The following is an 18,734-nucleotide window of genomic DNA, read 5'->3' as shown; positions in this document are numbered from 1 at the left end:
CACACACACACACACACAAAATACACTAGAAGGAATCAACAGTAAATTAGATGATACTAAGGAACGGATCAGCGAGCTGGAAGACAGAGTAGTGGAAATCACTGAAGCTCAGCATATAAAATAAAAAAGAATAAAAAGCAATGAGGACAGGGACTTCCCTGGTGGTCCAGTGGTAAAGAATCTGCCTTACAATGCAGAGGTTGTGGGTTCGATCCCTGGTCAGGGAACTAAGATCCCACATGCTGCGGGGCAACTAACCCCCATGCCACAACTACTGAGCTTGCGTGCCTCAACTAGGGAGCCCACATGCTGCAAACTACAGAGCCCACGCACTCTGGAACCTGTGCGCCACAACTACAGAGCCCACACGCCCTGGAGCCTGCACACCACAACTAGAGAGAAGCCCGTGCGCCGCAACAAAGAGCCCGCACACCTCAGCGAAAGATACTGCATGCCTCAATGGCGATCCCTCGTGCCGCAACTAAGACCCAACGCAGCCAAAAAAAAAAAATCTTAAAAAAAAGCAATGAGAACAGCTTAAGAGACCTCTGGAACAACATCAAGCTACTAACATTCACATTAAAGGGGTCCCAGAAGGAGAAGAGAGAGCGAAAGGGACTGAGAACATATCTGAAGATATAATAGCTGATAACTCCCCTGACCTGGGAAAGGAAACAGACACCCAAGTCCAGAAAGCACAGAGAATCCCAAAAAGGAACCCAAAGAGGACCACACCAAGATATACTGTAATTAAAATGGCAAAAATTGTACATAAAGGGAGAAAATTAGAAGCGACAAGGGAAAAGCAACATTACATACAAAGGAACTCGCATAAGGTTATCATCTCACTTTTCAGCAGAAACTCTACAGGCCAGAAGGGAGTGGCATGATATATTTAAAGTGATGAAAGGGAAGAACCTACAACCAAGAATACTCTACCCATCAAGGCTTTCCTTCAGATTTGATGGAGAGATCAAAAGTTTTACACACAAACAAAAGTTAAAAAAGTTCAGCACCGGACTTCCCTGGTGGTGCAGTGGTTAAGAATCCACCTGCCAATGCAGGGGACACGGGTTCAATCCCTGGCCTGGGAAGATCCCACATGCCGCGCAGCAACTAAGCCCGCGAGCCACAACTACTGAGCCTACATGCCACAACTACTGAAGCCCTCGCACCTAGAGCCCGTGCTCCGCAACAAGAGAAGCCACGCAATGAGAAGCCAGTGCACACCACAACGAAGAGTAGCCCCCGCTCGCCGCAACTAGAGAAAGCCCACGTGCAGCAACAAAGACCCAAGGCAGCCATAAATAAATAAATAAATAAATAATTGTCGTCTCTCAAACCTCTAAAAAAAAAAAAAAAAGTGTTCAGCACCACTAAACCAGCTTTACAACAAATGCTAAAGGAACTTCTTGAGGTGGAAAAGAAAAGGCCACAACTAGAAACATGAAAGTTATGAAAGGAAAAATCTCATTGGTAAAGGCAAAAACACATTAAAGTAGTAAATCAATCATGTATAAAGCTAGTAGGAAGGTTGAAAGACAAAAGTTATAAAATAATCTATATTCGCAATAATTAGTTAAGGGATACAGAAAACCAAAAGATGTAAAATATGATATCAAAACAGTAAATATGGGGGGAGGGGAGTAAAAATGCAGGGTTGTTAAAATGTGTTTGAACTTAAGAGATCAGAAGCCTAAAATAATCACATATATAGATTAAGAGGTGCAAACTTCCAGTTGCAAAAATAAATGAGTCATGTATATGAAATGTACAGTGGGGAATCTAGTCAATAACTATGTAAAATCTTTGAATGGTGTCATCATAACTAGACTTATCATGGTGATCATTTTGAAATTTACAGAAATGCCAAATCACTATGTTGTATGACAGGAACTAGCATAGTGTTGTAGGTCATTTATACTTCAAAAACAAACAAACAAGGTCATAGAAAAAGAGATCAGATTTGTGGTTACCAGAGATGGGGGCTAGGGGGAGGGGGAATTGGATGAAGGCAGTCAAAAGGTACAAACTTTCAGTTATAAAAGATAAATACGTACTAGGGATGTAATGTACAACATGATAAATATAATTAACACTGCTGTGTGTTATATAGGAAAGCTGCTGAGAGTATCCTAAGAGTTCTAATCATAAGAAAGTTTTTTTTCTATTTCTTTAATTTTGCATCTATATGAGATGATAGATGTTCACTAAACTTATTGTGGTCATCATTTCATGATGTATGGAAGTCAAATCATTACGCTGTACACCTTAAACTTATATAGTGCTGTATGTCAGTTATATCTCAATAAAACTGGAAAAAAAATAATAAAATAAAAAATAAACCCAATCTGATTCTTGAGCATATGCTCTTAACCACAGTAGTATAAACCTTCCAGCAAAATAATCTTAAAGATATGAATCAAGTAACCAGTCTTTTTACTAAGATTCAAAACTCAAAATACCAACACATCACTTAATGTTTTAAGAGGAAGACACATTGCTTTGTTGTTTGAATTTCTTAGACTGAGCAGACATTACTTTTGTAAAGAATTATATATATATATATATATATATATATATATATAAAACACTAGTTTATATAGTAGTAAACCTCTAGAATTTGTGATCCAGGGGGGTTGTAATAAATAGCGTGAAGAAAGGTTTAGCATCTACAATAGATATGTGGCTCCTATAGATACCTATCATAATCAGGAATGTATTTCTAGGGAAGGTGGGTTTTTGAACTAAGTAGGAAAGGACAAAGTGTGCTAGGTAGAGGGAGAATCTGCGTGGGAAATGGGTACATGGATGTGGTGTATGAAGTTACTCCTCCAGTTGGGTGGCATGTAACAAAGTTAATTAACTTGAAGACAATTCTGGGATTGCAGTGCTTTCTCTATTCAACCAACTATCCTGGGGAAACAGTGATGAGCCTTCATAAACAACATCTCCATCTCCATAGGAAACACTTTAGAGATGGTTATCCCCACCTTTAATAACATCCACATCATTTATCCACTGTGCATGTGGACGATGGCTGTTTCTTTGGGAAAACTAAAGGCACTTCTTGGGTCACCCAGGAATTTAAATGCTCTTTCTCACGAGGTTTGACTTTTGTTCTAAGAGCTCGTGAAAACACTGCTGCCATTAGCTGTAAGTTACTTGCACCTTTGGGATTAACTCTAACGTAGAGAACACTGCATGAGTGGACCCAAGGTACTTAGTAACTGTGACTTAGTAAATTCCTTAGTAATTGTGACTATGAATATGTTGGCTTCCTTTCAGGGTGGAATCTATAGATGAGACAAAATCCTACCTCATGAATATGAGTTAACCATTTATTTCTAGAAAATGTAAAACTAGGTAGCTTGCACTCAGTATGTGGGTAACAGATTCAAAAGAAGAGAGTGGGGAATGCATTTTAAGAGTGTAATGGAGAAAACAAAATTCAAGGCCTGGACAGAGGTCACTTTCCTGAAGCCTAGGATAATGTATTGGTGGTTTATACAAATACCACTCCTTACTGGCTCTCTTTTTTCTATAACCTCATCTTTTTAAAAGAAAGGCACCAGATCTAAGCTCCTTTAAGAAACCTCCTAATCATTTTCTGCTTCAGATAAATTAACAGAAGTAATTTAATAGGGTACCTGAAAAAACTAATTTCAATTTGACAATTATCAAAGCCAAAACAAGGTTTTAAGATATTTTTGAGATCACCTATGTTTTCAACCTTGCCACCTCCCAGCGGTGGAGAAGGAAGCACTTTCCTGTTAAGTGCAGAGAGATTATTTCCTGGTTCTTCCTGATTGTGAGGTCTATAAATAGGGCTACATTTGTAAGGAATACAATATACTGTACTTGACATTGATCAAATACCGTGTCAACTCTCAGCTTAGAGGTGAAGAAATTGGAGAGGGCCCAGAGAAAAATAATGACTATAATTAAAGGGTTGGAAAATGGGATCCAGGACAAAAACTATATGGGTAAAGTTGAGGAAATCTGATGACTCTTGGATGCCTTCTTTATTTTCTCAATTTTTTCAGCTTTGAGAAAGCTCAAGTATATCGCAAAATGCTTATCATCAATCAAAGTGCTACCAAAATCTAAGGGTGTGTACAAGTCCACAGGGATTTTTGAATCCAATTCAAAAATAATGGACGGACTCTCTATGGAGATTCTTTCAAAGGAGGATACATCCCTCTCCACTTCTTTCCCATAATTCATTCATTCATTCAGCAAACACTGAATGCCTACCACGTGACAGGCAACGTTCTAAGTATAGACAGAAATCTCCGTCCTCTTGGAACTTACATTCCTGGAGGAAGAGAGCTGGTAAACAATAATAACACAACAAACATAATAAATAGGTAAATTATAGGGTATGTTAGAAGGTGATATAAAAATAGAGCAGGTGAGGGGGATCAGGAATGGAAAGAATGCAAGTTTAAAAGGGTGGACAGGATAGGCGTCTAGTAGCCAGTAAGAGTGAGCAAATTGATGCAGCTAAAACGTAGAATTCTGACAGGGTTAAGGGCAAAGGATGGTGGTCACACTTTGCATTTACCTTGTGATATGCAGTTTACAACATGTGCCAAGCAGTCAGGAGGCACTGGAGGAGTTGGTGGAGTTTGGAAAAAGGGGTGAATTCTGTTTTGGCCATAGTAAGTGTTAAGGGCCACAGGATAGAAATAAATGATCAGCAGGGAGTTGGAAATGCAGGTCTGGAGTGCAGGAAAGACATTTGAGATAGAGATGTCGACTTGGAATCACTAATATTGACGATGGCTGAAAGCAGTGGGAATGAATAGGTGAGCTGGCCAAAGGCAAATAGAGTGGAAAGAGGTCAATGTAAAATGTCTATAGTGTAGGGGATGAAGACAAAGAAAAAAATCGAGAAAGGAGAGTATGTTTTATTCTGATCAGAGAGACAGAAGATGGATAGGCCTGTGTTGTTAGCATCACTTTATTCCTCTCCTTTCATTTCTCCCTAATGTAAACTGGTTCTCTTCGTGACGAAACACTCCCGCCGCGCTACACCCTTTTGGGCGCGAATCTTCCTCATAGACCTTTTGAAGGTAAGGAGAAGGGAACTAACTTTTACTGAGTGTCCCCGCGTGCGACGTGTCTGCCTGATCAGAGAGACAGAAGATGGATAGGCCTGTGTTGTTAGCATCACTTTATTCCTCTCCTTTCATTTCTCCCTAATGTAAACTGGTTCTCTTCGTGACGAAACACTCCCGCCGCGCTACACCCTTTTGGGCGCGAATCTTCCTCATAGACCTTTTGAAGGTAAGGAGAAGGGAACTAACTTTTACTGAGTGTCCCCCGCGTGCGACGTGTCTGCGGCTCCAAATGCCGGGTGGTTTTCCTCTACACCCCGCCCGCCCCCTCGCTTTCACACCCTTGCCTCCTTCCGCGGTTCCCAGTAGTCTGAAGTACAGGAAAGGTCGACAGAAAACAAAGGGCACAGATTGAGGGAAAAGCAAAACAAACAAACAAAAATTCCCAGCCCAGGGGTAGGGAGCCAGCACTAACCGCCTTTAACCACCGCCTGCAGCGCCCCGCGTTCCTCTGCCCCGCCCGGAACTCTCCACAGGCCCCGCCCCCTGCCCCGCGGCCCGCGCTCATTTGCTGGCGCCCTTCCACTCCACTTCCCCATTGATCCGCTTGCGCCTCTTCTTTTACGCCGTCCGCTCAGCTCCGCCCCCCGCAAAACGGCAGCGCGGCGCAGGCCCGGCCCCTCGGTACTCGCGGACTTTTCTCCGTGTCGCTTCCCCTTCTTCCCGGCATCCCCGTTTCCGCTTTCTCATGGCTCTTTGGTTCTCCCACATCTCAGGCGCTTCGCGCCCAGGGGTTCACTGACGTCATCTCTCTGCGCTGCGCGGACACCCGCCGGTGGAGGAAGGAACAGCTCCGCCGCCCTTCGCTTCTTTTGTTGGGCAGCTACTCCTCCGGAGTCATGGCGCCGTCGCTGTGGAAGGGGCTGGTGGGCATCGGCCTCTTTGCCCTAGCCCACGCGGCCTTTTCCGCTGCGCAGCGTAAGTGCCTGAGGGACGGCGATCGCTTCCGTGCGGGACTCCGGGGGCGGCGTGTGGGTGCACCTTGAGGGAGTGTAGGACCGCGTGTCCCGGGAACGGTCATTTGAGACCTTAGAGTTTGGGGTGACTGTGAGAAGCAGTGCGGGGCTCCCCGATGGAAGGCTTGGAGTCTGAGTTTGAGAAGAGTGGGGCACCTGGGGTTGCAGCAGGGTTGGAAGGGGGTGTTGGGGAGAGGGCTCAGTACGGGACCGGTGGGCTGCAGGGTGGGCAGAGAGGGAATCTATCCGGGAATCCGGGACAAGTGATGTCAGATCCAGCGCGGGGCTGGCAGAGTGTCAGATCGAGGACCTCGGATGCTCATGGTCCCATGACAACTAGGTGGACAACGTCTTGGGCACTCCTGGGCTGTCCAGGCGGACTGACAAGTTAAGTGACCATTTGCCTCAGGGAGGCACTGTGATGCGGGGCAAAGAGCACCGGACTGGGGGGCTGGTTCTTAAAAACTTGCTTTACCGCTAAATCTGTGACCTTGGGCACATCATGTCCCTTCTCTGAGGCTTCACTGAGGTGGATTTTAGTTCTTGCACTTTCTGTGTCAGAGAGTGATTGGGAAGTTTAAATGAAAAAAAAAAAACAAAAGTGCTTTATCACACATATACAACTGTATTGTCAAGAGGAAACTTAAGAGTCCAGCAGAGGATGCAGTGCAGTGAGACAGCTGATCTGTTTTGAGGTCTACCTTCTCTCCGAGACCAGGAGTTAGCAAACTCTGGCATGTGGGCCAAATGCAGCCTCCCTCCTGTTTTTGCCGTGAGCTAAGAATGTTTTTAGATTTTTTAATTTGTTGGGGGAAAAAAGCAAAAGAATATAATTTTATGATCCATGACAATTATATAAAATCCAGGTTTCAGTGTCCATCAGTGAAGTTTTATTGGCACACAGCCACGCCCATTCGTTTAGGTATTGTCTGGCTGCTTTCTAAGGGCAAAGTTGAGTAATTACAATGGAGATAGTAAGACCTGCAAAGGCTAAAATATTTATTATCTGGCCCTTTACAGGAAAAGTTTGCTGAGCTCTTTCCTAACCTATAGAGCCCATAAGGGCAGGGACAATCTATATTTAGTTCATTGCTGTAATGTCAGTGCCCAGCACAATGTTCCCAACTAGGTACTCAATAAATTTGTTGAATGAAGGAAAGAAATTCAGAGTTGAACTTTATTCCTTTATTTGCTACATTACTTTCCATCTTCAGGAATTAAGTAGAAAATGAAATGTGAATTCCTCAAAGCTCCAATTGTTTTCAAGATAAAACCTTTTGTTCTATTTATTATATATAATTAAAATGGTCCAATTATTAAAATTACTTTTTACATACAGGTATTATGACAACATTTGTCTGGCAGAAATTCAGCTTTATTTTTTTAAATTTATTTTGAAATTTTAGATTTACAGAAAGGTTGCGAAGATAGTACAGACAGTTACTGTATACCCCTCACTCAGGTTCCCCCATTGATAACACCTTACATTACTATGTTATAATGTCACAACTAGGAAACTGACATTGGTATACTACTATTAAGTAAAGTCTAGCTTTTATTTGGATTTCACCAGTTTTCCCATTAGTGTCTTCTTTCTATTCCAGGAATCAATCCAGGGTATCATATTACATTTAGTTGTCATGTTTCCTCAGGCTCCTCTTTCTGTGACAATTTCTCCAAAACTCCAATCTTGAATGACAACAATAATAATAGCTAACATTTATTAAGTGCTTACCATGTGCCAGGCACTGAACTAAGCATTTTACGTGTACTGTGTAATTCAGTACTACCAAAAACCCTGGGAGGTAGATATTATTGTTATTATCGTCTTTGAAAGATGAAGAAATTGAGACATACTGCTAGGAAACTTGTGCAAAATTACAAAGATGATAAATGGTGGGGCTGGGCTTCAAAGACAAGCAGTTTGATTCTAGAGCCTGTGTGCTACACTGCTTGGTAAAATTCAGTCTTGAGTAATTGGTTGAAATTGCGCTGTGCTTAGGTGCTAGAAGGTGCAGTGATATCCCGAGGGAGTTCAAAGTCAAGTGGAGAAACAAGTGCATCAAGCAACAATCACCATAAAGTGATATAGATGCTATGCTAAAAGTATGTAAAATACATGGAGATGGGAGTAGTCATTTTTCAGGGGATGGGGGGAAGGGGTTAAAAAAGGTACCTAAAGTCTTGCTGATCAAGTGTGGTCTTTAGACCAGCATCTTGGAAATCATCTGGGAGCTGGTCAGAATGCAGAAATTCAGAACCCCCCACCCCAGATCTATGGAATCCGAATCTGCTGTTTAATAAGATCCCCAGGTGATTTGTACATACATTTATTTTAGAATAGCTTCCCTAGAGGAGATTAGGATACAGTGGTACTGCGTCATTTTCTACAATAGACTTCAGCTGTAAAATCTTACTGTCCTAGAGCAAGGAGTTAGATGACTGAAGTCCAACCCCTTCATTTTACAGATGAGGAAATGCCCTGCTCAAGCTAGAGTTAGAGTCAGATTAGGCTTCATGCAAAGAAGAAAGGTAGCTGGGAATTGAACAGGCAGTAGGAAGTTAGCCAAAACCTATTTGGGTATTGGTTTGATTTTTCTTTTACACCTGTCCTTATGATGAAACCTGTGAGATAAAACTTCAGAAATGTCTCTAAACACATTCTCTTTTAAGAGTCAATGCATGCTCACTCACAATAATTTTAGGTTTTAAGCATGTTATTAAGTAGGGATTGTGCAAGATTCCTCTAGAATTAGGATTTTGTGTTTTTATGTGAGGTGAGCATGCCTTGTGGCATTTGTCACTGCAGTGGGACCTCTTTATAGTCCTCATGTTGGAAAGAGACCAGTATTTACCTTGGAGGCTAATTGTGTCCTGTCAGGCTGTGGCAGCAGGTAGCACCCTGGGGTGCTATGGCATGCTGGTCTTTGCTGTGACAGACTTTGTTATGGCAGAGCTCCTATCCTGTGTCTCACTTGATCCTCATTCCCAATTTACAGTTGCAGAAATTTAGGCAGTGAAAAGCTAGATACTGTATTTTTTTGATTCTCAGGCACATTCCACCTCCCACTCCTACATTTTAACACTCTGAAATTGAGATACATGTTACAATCCACGAGGGTGTCTTACATTGAATGAGATTACGATAAATTGAAGAGCTGGTATTATGATCTAGGCTTTTCAGCTTCCAAATCCTGATCCTTTTCCTTCATACCTTGCTGCCTCCTGAGGCTAAGGCAGTAGCAGAATTATAATTAAATTATAGAAGCAGCAATTGATGTCCAGGAATTTCTCCTATTCCAACACCCCCCCCCAGCATATTGTCTCAGGAAAAGCATTTCCATAACAATATTACTTTGTCCATATTATGTGATGGTGGTGCTATTTCAGAGTTGAGATTTTCTGTAGACTTAATTTTTAAATAATTGTGATTTCTTTGACCAGTTAGTGAAAGAATTTCAGAGAATTCTAGTTCTCCTGTAGTAATGAAAGAAAAATTATGTTTAGGTATTTCTTCCTCATATTTGCTCACTTTTCACTCTTCTCCTGTTTTATAAGGTGACAAAGCAGGTCATGATGGGAATAAAATAGTTCAAGATCAGACTGACTGCCTTAGAAGATAGAGGTTTTTGAGGAATCCGGGATTAGCATTACTTTTTGTAGCACATGTCGGTTGCTTCTTCGGTATATAGATTTACTTGCATTTTAAGAAAAAATGGGCTACAATTTCTTTAATGGTATGCTTCTGGTTTATAGATCGTTCTTATATGCGATTAACAGAAAAAGAAGATGAATCACTGCCAATAGATGTAAGTTGGTCATTTATATTCCATTAAAATATATATAACCGAATCACTTTGCTGTATACCTGAAACTAACACAATATTGTAAATCAACTATACTTCAATAAAAATATATATGTATATATTTTTTAAAAATCAGCCACATAGCTTAAAATATATTTTTAAAATTTTTTGGTTTTTTATTCTCTTAATTTTCCAGACATGAAATAGCATATCTGTTATCTACTTTTTGTCACTCATTATAAAACCCAAAGATTTGGAAACAAAAGATTTCTGTTTGGTTTCTAGAACTTAGTTTATTATTTTGGCCACGCTGCGCAGCTTGCAGGATCTTAGTTTGCAGGATCTTAGTTCCCTGACCAGGGGTCAAACCCATGCCCCCTGCAGTGGAAGTGTGGAGTCCTAACCACTGGACAGCCAGGGAATTCCCTAGAACTTAGTTTATAATAGTCTTTCTAGAAGTTGCTCTGTCTGTAGTCTGAGATGGACTTAAGTTGATTATTTGACTTTATTTTTTTTTTTAGAAAATTCCTTTTATACATAAAGTTTAAAAACAAGTAAAACTAACAAAACATTGTTTAGGGACAGATACATAGGTGGTAATACTAAAGAAAAATAAGGAAGTGCTTTTTTTTTTAAAGCTGAAATAATATGTGAACTTCACTCACAGTTTTTTATCTTTATTGGATTTTTGTTTTGTTTTTTTTGTCTGCGCCGTGTGGCTTGCGGGATCTTAGTTCCCCGACCAGGGATTGAACCCGTACCCACTGCAGTGGAAGCATGGAGTCCTAGCCACTGGACTGCTGGGAAATTTCCACCTCCCCTTTTTTTCATCTTTATTGGATTTTAAAGAACAAAAGTAGTAAGTTCTTTGTAATAGAATCAACCAGTAAGTGTCAAAAGTAAAACTGACCCCATACAATTAAAAAAAAACTGACCCCATTGCTCACAATTCTACCTCTACTCCCAACGGTTTGGAGTATATCAGTAGTTTAGTTTTCTTCTATGCATAAGCAACATTATCTTTGTTTGTGTATGTATAGTTTTACGTAATCAAAACACAGAGTGTTTCTTTTTAAAAAGTTATGTGTATATATGTATACTTTCATAACTAGCTTTTTATTACTTAACAATTTATCTTGACATGTTTTCATGACAACTCATAGATTTACCACATCCTTATTAATGGTGCCTATGATTGCATTGTATGAAATGGGTCTTGGTCCACTGGTGGGGGGGATGTAAACCAGTATAACTGATGACATTAGATTTTAGTTTAGAAAGAGTAATAGCTTGTGGCTCATTTTGACTTTAATTGTCATAATTAAAGACATGGTAGATGTGGCTATTAACTCATTCTCCCGTCACCTTTGTTTTGTGGTAGATGCGCTCACACACACACGCACACACACATATACACACTCATCTATATCTGTTTAAAATAACTTTCTTCTGTTTACAAATGGGAAAATTTGAAAAATACAGAAAATCACAATCAAGAACATAAAATATGCCTGTAATCCCATGTTGGTTAATATCAAACATTGCAAGTTTTTGCTTGCAGAACCTCTTTGGAAAGCAGTTTCGTATTACCTAATAAAGTTGAATTTGTGTATGCTCTACGCCAGTGGTTGCACTCCCGTGTGCCAGGAGACATACACAAAGATATCCATCCTGATGTTGTAAAAGTCACAGACAGGAAACAGCCCATATAGCCATCAACAGTAGAATGTATAAATTGTGGGATTTTCGTGTAATGAAATACAATGAAAATGAATGGACTACAACTATGTACTTCAACAGGGAGGAATCTCACCCAAAAAAAGCTCAAATGGGAAAAAGTAAGCAGTGTATGTTTTAGAGGTACATACAGAACTCGTAAAATTATAAATAAAAGCAAGGAACTGATTAATACACAATTGGAGACAATAGTTAACTGGGAGGGAGGGTGAAGGGTATAATTGGAGAGGGATACCTGGGCCTTGAAGGGTACTGGTAATGTTCTATTTCTTAAGCTAGGTGGTGGCTAAGGGGTGTTCTTTTTATACTCTGTGATATTTAACAATAATACATTAAAACATTCATAGTTGCTCTTAGAAGCTGGTAATAGTTGATGACTGAGTTCTGAATGGCTTGGTACCTGTTTTTGCTATTTGCGCAAAACCCAGAAGTATTTTTGCAGCCAATTCACAGAACTTATAGAAGATACTGTTTTGTCTGAGTCCAAATCATTTAAAGTGAGACTCCTGGATAGGATCTAGAAGAAATACCTGTTAAGAGGCTAGAAAGAGATGGAAAGAAAATTGTAAATTTTTATAATAATATTTGTATGTTGTTTAGTAATTTCAATCTTTATACTCACAGATAGTTCTTCAGACACTTCTGGCCTTTGCAGTTACCTGTTATGGTATAGTTCATATTGCAGGGGAGTTTAAAGACATGGATGCCACTTCAGAACTAAAAAATAAGTAAGTCTTTTCCTTTTCATAGGCATTTAATTTCATGGGGGTTTTGCTTCATTTACATAATTTAAAATCTATGTTTTTTTATGGTACATAAAAGTTGGTTTTGTTTTTACATTTCGATTATGCAGTTTGTCTGAGTAATGAGGTAAAAAAATTGAGGCAGTGTTTGATGTGACAGGAAAAATGAGAGTTGAATGACAGATTATTGACACTAGAATAAGATGTTATGTTATGGTTGCTTAAAATTACCTGTTGGCTGGTTGGATAGATAGGTGGATGGAAATAGATATATAGGAAGATATTCGCTCAGGAATTTTTTCCTTCTTTCTTCCCCACCCGCCTTTCTTTCCCCTCTCCTTCCTCCCTCCCTTCCCTCCCTTCCCTTTTCCTCCTCTTATCCTCTTGACCCAGCTTAATCTTTGGACGATTAAGAGGTTTTCTGTTTTCTCTATCACTTGAACCTAGTCTGTGACATAAACTCTGCTCTTAGGCCCTTTTCTATCCTTGGACTAAAGTATATTTGTTATTCTGCTTTCTTTTTTTCTCCTCTACTACTTCTAAGCTATTTTCATGAACTTTGCTTGCTTTTCTTTTCCGTATTTCTGACTTGCATAAAATCATCCTTTAGCTTTATTCAATTCCGTCTCTGGACTTCACCCACCTTCTTGATCCTAGAAATTTTAACACAGGATTTCCTTAGAAGAATTCACAATAAACATTTATGTGTTAGAGGAAATTCATCCCCTTTTTACTTTTACTTTTTAATTTACATTTTAAATAGTCACATCTCAGGCTTCCCATTTTATGTTGGGGTATGCTTGGATTTTCAGGTGGGCTGACTTTGAGATTTGAGTTTTTATCCAAAGAAAAGTTCTCTTTCCTTCCAGGAAATTAATATTTAAAAACAAACCAATACCAAAAGCCATATACTTAGGTGTTTGTGAACTTTTTTTAGACTGCATATATCTCACTGGAAAGTTGAAAGGATACTCCACTATCACTACCCACTACAGTTCTTACAGAGAGTCTAGCAAGAATCACAGGCAAGGGGCCTAGAAAGAAAGAAGTAAAACAGAATGGCATTAAGTAGGTGGTAGCCAAATACGTGAATTTAGTAGGTGGTAGCAAAATAATACGAGTTTGGACAACAGCAGGTACAGAAGGGCCAAAAGGAATTTTTCGTTGTACCTGCTTCTTGGAAGACAGATCTGTACAATGATCAGATGGCTTGAATAGTGAGGGCCAGGTGAGAATAATCAAAGTTATAATCTATGTACTGTTTTCTTTTAAGGACTGTTTGGCATGGGCTAGTGTTAGATTTATAGAGGTGATTAAAGTTGAGCAATTATTTGTGTTTTCATAGGCATCTTGGAAGGAATGCCTGAATTAAAAAATTTGAGGGTTTTATGTTGCATTTCTGGGTTTCTTATTTTCCTTGTACAGGAAGAAAGTGAGATACAGTACGTTTACCAATTATAGTCTGATTTTATGGATTTAAACTTAGTTAAAACTATAACCCATAGCAAATTCATAATTTATGAGAAGCCTGCTTATTTTCAAATAGGCTTTTATAAAGGTTTATCTAAAATTGATGCTTTTTTTCTTTTAAGGACATTTGACACATTAAGGAATCACCCATCATTTTATGTATTTAATCATCGCGGTCGAGTACTGTTCCGGCCTTCGGATACAACAAATTCTTCAAACCAAGATGCATTGTCCTCTAACACATCATTGAAGTTACGAAAACTTGAATCACTGCGTCGTTAAGATTTTTAAAAATTATAATAACAGATTAGGACAGGACACAGAGCTGGAATATTGGAGTTTGGGGTACAAAGCACTCCCCCCCATCAGTATTTATATTGATCTTTCAGACCTAATTAAAAAAGTCTATGACCCTTGTTTATACACTGTTAATCAAATCATTAATGCAATATAAGTTATCTGTGAAATGAGTCTTTGATCTTTCATAGAGAGAATTCTTTTTTCATCTAAAACAAATTCACATGTTTTGTAAAAGTCACTGTTTTGAACACATTTCTTTGAAAAATGATGGTTTTGTAATTATTTATTTTCTTAGATTTCTTTTCTTTTGCACTACAGTTTTCAGGATCCTTTTGGAGATAGTGTGACTACTGCATTTTGCAGCATGAATGATAGTAAAATGATCTTAAGTTCTTCTTAAGAACTTATGGACTTAACGAAGTCCATAAGTTCAACAAATGGACTTCTCTAAAGAGACCAAAATGGTGACTTATCAGTTTTTCTTATGCCCCCTAAAAAGTGGTTCTGCTTCAGCAGATACTTGCCAGTTTTTAATTTATCCATTACTTCTCACCCTACCCCGCTCCCATATACCTCCTAACATCAGTCTTGTTTCATCACTTCTCTGGGGTTCTGTGTGCAGTGAGCAATTTTTGTGTCAGAAATCCTTTGTCATAACAAATATACTTAACAAACTCAGCTTGCTGTAAAGCTACTTGTGTTCTCTTCATTTATTGGTAAAAAATGTCCCGAATTGATTATGTAGTGTAAGAATAGTTGAAGATAGACCAAAAAGACCATCCATGAATTAATTATCCTGCCTGTTATTTTATTGCATACTAAACTAGTGAATTAGTAAAAATAAAGGAAACCTCATTAAAGGTAGACTTCAACGGAATTGGGCCAGATATGTTCTAAATATTTGGAACTCATGTCTTTAAAAAAATTAAGGTCATTGAAGAGATTGTTTCGTAGCTTCTGATTTGTTTTCCATCTTCATTGTATGTTGCTGAAGGTGAGGAGGAGGGTACAGAATTTTTTTAGAAACAGTAATTTCAGTTTTAGGGGAATTTGGCTAGCTCTTTGATCTGCAGGAAGCTTAACATTTCTACATTTCTTCGTAGAAAACATTGCTTTTGTTGAATCATGCAGGTATGGAAACATTGCTTTTGTTGAATTGTATAGGTATAAAGGGAATAACTGTATGCAGATTTGAAAAGGAAATGTGCTTTAGGCAAGAGTCATGAGATGTCCTTATCCTTGAAGGCATTTTTTTCCATTAGTAATGAACCTCAGCTCTTCTCTTCTGCCTGGTAACACAGCCTGAAGTGCAAGATTATTTTGTCATTGGGTTTTTATTCATTGTTTAATTTTGTTTTGCCAACCCAATCTGTCTGTGGAACACTGACTCTGCTCTCTAAGGAGAACAAAGTTAGAAATCTGTTGAAAACCTAAAATAATTTAGAAATGAGTTTAAAATGTGAAGTCAGGGATTAAAGTGGTTGTATTTAAATCAGAACAGTGTATGAGAAACAAGCTCCTTACATCAGGCCTGTGTACCGTTTCCTCAGGTATGACTTGATTCGCAAGAGCGTCTTATTTTCTTCTCTTTGGGGGCCTGTCTTCCTTTCCTAATATGTTTTAATAATAACTTTACTGAGATATAATTCACATACCTTACCATTCACCCATTTAAAAGGTACAATTCAGTGGTGTAATATATTCATGAAGTTGTGCAACCGTGATCACAGTGAATTTGAGAACGTTGCCATCAGCCCAGAAAGCAACCCTGTGCCCTTTAGCGGTTACCTGTCTTTTTCCCGCAATGCCTCCCAGCCACTAATCTACTTTCTGTCTCTGTAGATGTGTCTATTCTGGTCATTTAATACGAATGGATTCCTGCAGTATCTGGGCTTTCATGACTGGCCTCCCAAATATGGTTTTGTTCTATGTGGAGTGAGAACTTCTCCTCTTGAGAACTGATTGCTGTAAAAGGAAGTGGTTTGTAAAAATCAGTAGATGTAAGGAGGGAAGGTCACATATCGAACAGGTTTCTCAGTCCGTCTTACGCTGAATAGTTTTTTTCTCAGAAGCAAGCATTCATGATATGTTACTACCTATAATATTTTTGTCCAGTCTGTAATTGACATAGCAGTCTTCAGTTGTGTCTAATTTTGCTAGGAGCTTGTATACCTCTGGTCAGGTGAGCTTCCCCATTTTTTTCTTTAATTTCCTGCAGTGAATTTATGCTGTCTTTTAAAAGTAGGTACCATAGGATTTGGGTGACGGGTACTTCATGACAGTGCTGAATGGATTAAGTTCAGAATTCTATTTATACTACTATGAGGCAGTACTAAGGTAGCCAAAAATGTAGTCATGCGAGCTAGTTAAGCCTGCAATTGACTGTGATTTCAGTGACATTCAGAAGTGTGTACTGTTGAAGGCTCTGTAGAATATAGGAAGACTTAATGACCAGGGAACCAGCCAAATGCTATGGCCTAGTGGGCCAGCTGCAGAAAATGCAGATTGGTGAATTAGAGACTGTGACGCTCTGTAACTCCCTAACGATTGTTTTCTAAGCATTGTGGCTTAGCTTTGAGTGGCATGACAGCATCCCCCTGGTTGTATGTGGCCTGTTTCCATGATGTATTGAGTAGTGTTGTTTGTTGCGAGCATCGATGCCTGTAACACCAAGCTAAACACGTTCTTTTGGATATGTTTCCTCTCTTTAAATGCCCTTGCCCTGTCCAATAAATAAATGATTGTCTCACCCTGTTTTTGGTAGTGGTTTTTTTTTGGTTTTGTTTTGTTTGTTTGTTTGTTCGTTTTACTTTTAATCTCATTTTCTTCTGTTTCTCTGTCCCCAGAAAAATGTAAGATCTAATTTTAATGATTGTATTTTTTCCAATGTGATGCTGTTTTACTAAATTCAGTGGATACTTTACTTTTTGTTGTACATGTAAAGTCTTATTGCAGCTTTATGTTTTTTTAGAGTTGAAATAGAATGTGTAATCTCATTTGTATTTATATTTATGAATTATCAAATGCCCTTTGGAGTATACGAATATTGGTCTTTGAGTAGCAGTGTCTAATCATTCCAGCACAAATGTGTTATATAGCCAAACTGCCATTACAAAATGGCAATTTATACTTAACAGGAAATCATGATGAAAGCATCAGGGGACAAATCTAGAGTTTAATGGAAGTCCAAGAGGAAGTTCTGGTTCGCAAAGCTTGGCGTTTATCTGCAGTATTTTGAAAGATAGCACCACTAGTATTCAAATCTACATAGGAATATCTCAAAATAACCTACTAATCAAGTATTCTTTTAAAAGGAAAAAAAGAAAGGTGATATATGCACATGGCAAAAAAAAAACCCAGATGGTACAGAGAGGCATGAGATTAAAACTTGCTCCCTTCCCTCCTGTTCCTAATACCTCTCTCCAAAGGTAACCAGCTTTAAGTGTCTTGTATATTCTTTCAGGAAAAAAGTTATTTGCCAGCAAATATATACTTAAAAAGTTTTTACATTAATGGAATCAGACTGTACCTTGCTTTTTTTGCTACCTGTGTCTTATAAGATCTTTCTGTATCAGTATGTACAGAAATACCTCATTCTTTTTAATGACTGTGTGGTATTCTAATATATGATGTGTAATAAATGTTCAAACATTGATGGGCTTTCAGGTTGTTGGCAATGTTTTACTATTGCTAAAGCATATTGCAGTGAACTTACTTGTACATATAATGAGATTAAACTAACAGGGTTACTGCCTAGCAATAGAATTGCTGGGTCAAAGGATAGTTTTCATTTTCAGGTCAGTAGTTGTTGCCAAACTGATCTCCAGAAATCTTTGCCCAATTATGCTTCCACATATAATGTATAAGAATAATTATTTATGAGGCTCTTGCCAATACTGGGCCCTCAACTTTTAAAAATTTGATCATCTGAAAGTGAATAAATGGTATTTTGCATCTTAATGAAGTTATAATGCATTTTAATGAAGGAGATGGAACACATTTTCATGTTTATTGGTTATTATATTTCATTTCCTGTGAACTGTGTGGTCATGTTCTGTTTTCTATTAGATGATTTGTTTTTTATTAGTTTGTATGAGCTCTTTGTAAGCTAAGAAAATTGGTCCGTTGTCATGTTTAATAATATTTTCCTGAGTTTTATTTATTTATGTAGTTAAACTTATCAGTCTTTATGGCTTCTGGGATTTGTGCCTTGCTTTAGAAAGGCCTTCTTTACATTTAAGAATAAATTTAATGTATTTTTCCAGTACTTTTAAGTTTTTTTTTTAACCTTTAAATCTTTGCTTCATTTGGAATTTATTTAGGTGGAAGGAGTGAGGTAAGAATTCAAGATTTTTCTCTTCCAAATAGCTATCTGGTTAATCCCAACCCTATTTGTTGACTTTTTGCCACGTTGATTTGAAAAACCATCCCTCATACATTGGTTCCATATATATTTAGATTTGTTTCTGAGCTCTGAAGTCTTTTGCAAAAATTACCAGTCTTTTAATTATTTTAAGTTATTATGCATTTTCATATTTGGCATTGCTAGTCCATACCACAATATTATTTCAGGATTTTTTTCCCTAGTTATTCTTGCAT

At 38.5% G+C, this 18,734-nt stretch overlaps 1 protein-coding gene across 1 annotated transcript in view; it reads left to right on the top strand.

Moving 5' to 3' along the window:
* MMGT1 (membrane magnesium transporter 1) overlaps positions 1–18,243 on the top strand; it is a 26,858-nt gene extending 8,615 nt beyond the window's left edge. The window contains exons 3-6 of the mRNA XM_007100266.3: positions 5,702–6,041; positions 9,836–9,888; positions 12,247–12,350; positions 13,958–18,243. Coding sequence (XP_007100328.1) covers positions 5,702–6,041; positions 9,836–9,888; positions 12,247–12,350; positions 13,958–14,117 — 657 coding nt within the window. The 3' untranslated portion in view covers positions 14,118–18,243. The remainder of the gene's footprint in view (positions 1–5,701; positions 6,042–9,835; positions 9,889–12,246; positions 12,351–13,957) is intronic.
* Positions 18,244–18,734: the final 491 nt, after the last annotated feature.

Source organism: Physeter macrocephalus, chromosome 21, assembly GCF_002837175.3.
Source record: "Physeter macrocephalus isolate SW-GA chromosome 21, ASM283717v5, whole genome shotgun sequence".
Lineage (NCBI taxonomy): Eukaryota > Metazoa > Chordata > Mammalia > Artiodactyla > Physeteridae > Physeter > Physeter macrocephalus.
The sequence above is the reverse complement of the archived record's forward strand: the minus strand, read 5'-3'. Positions and strand labels throughout refer to the sequence as shown.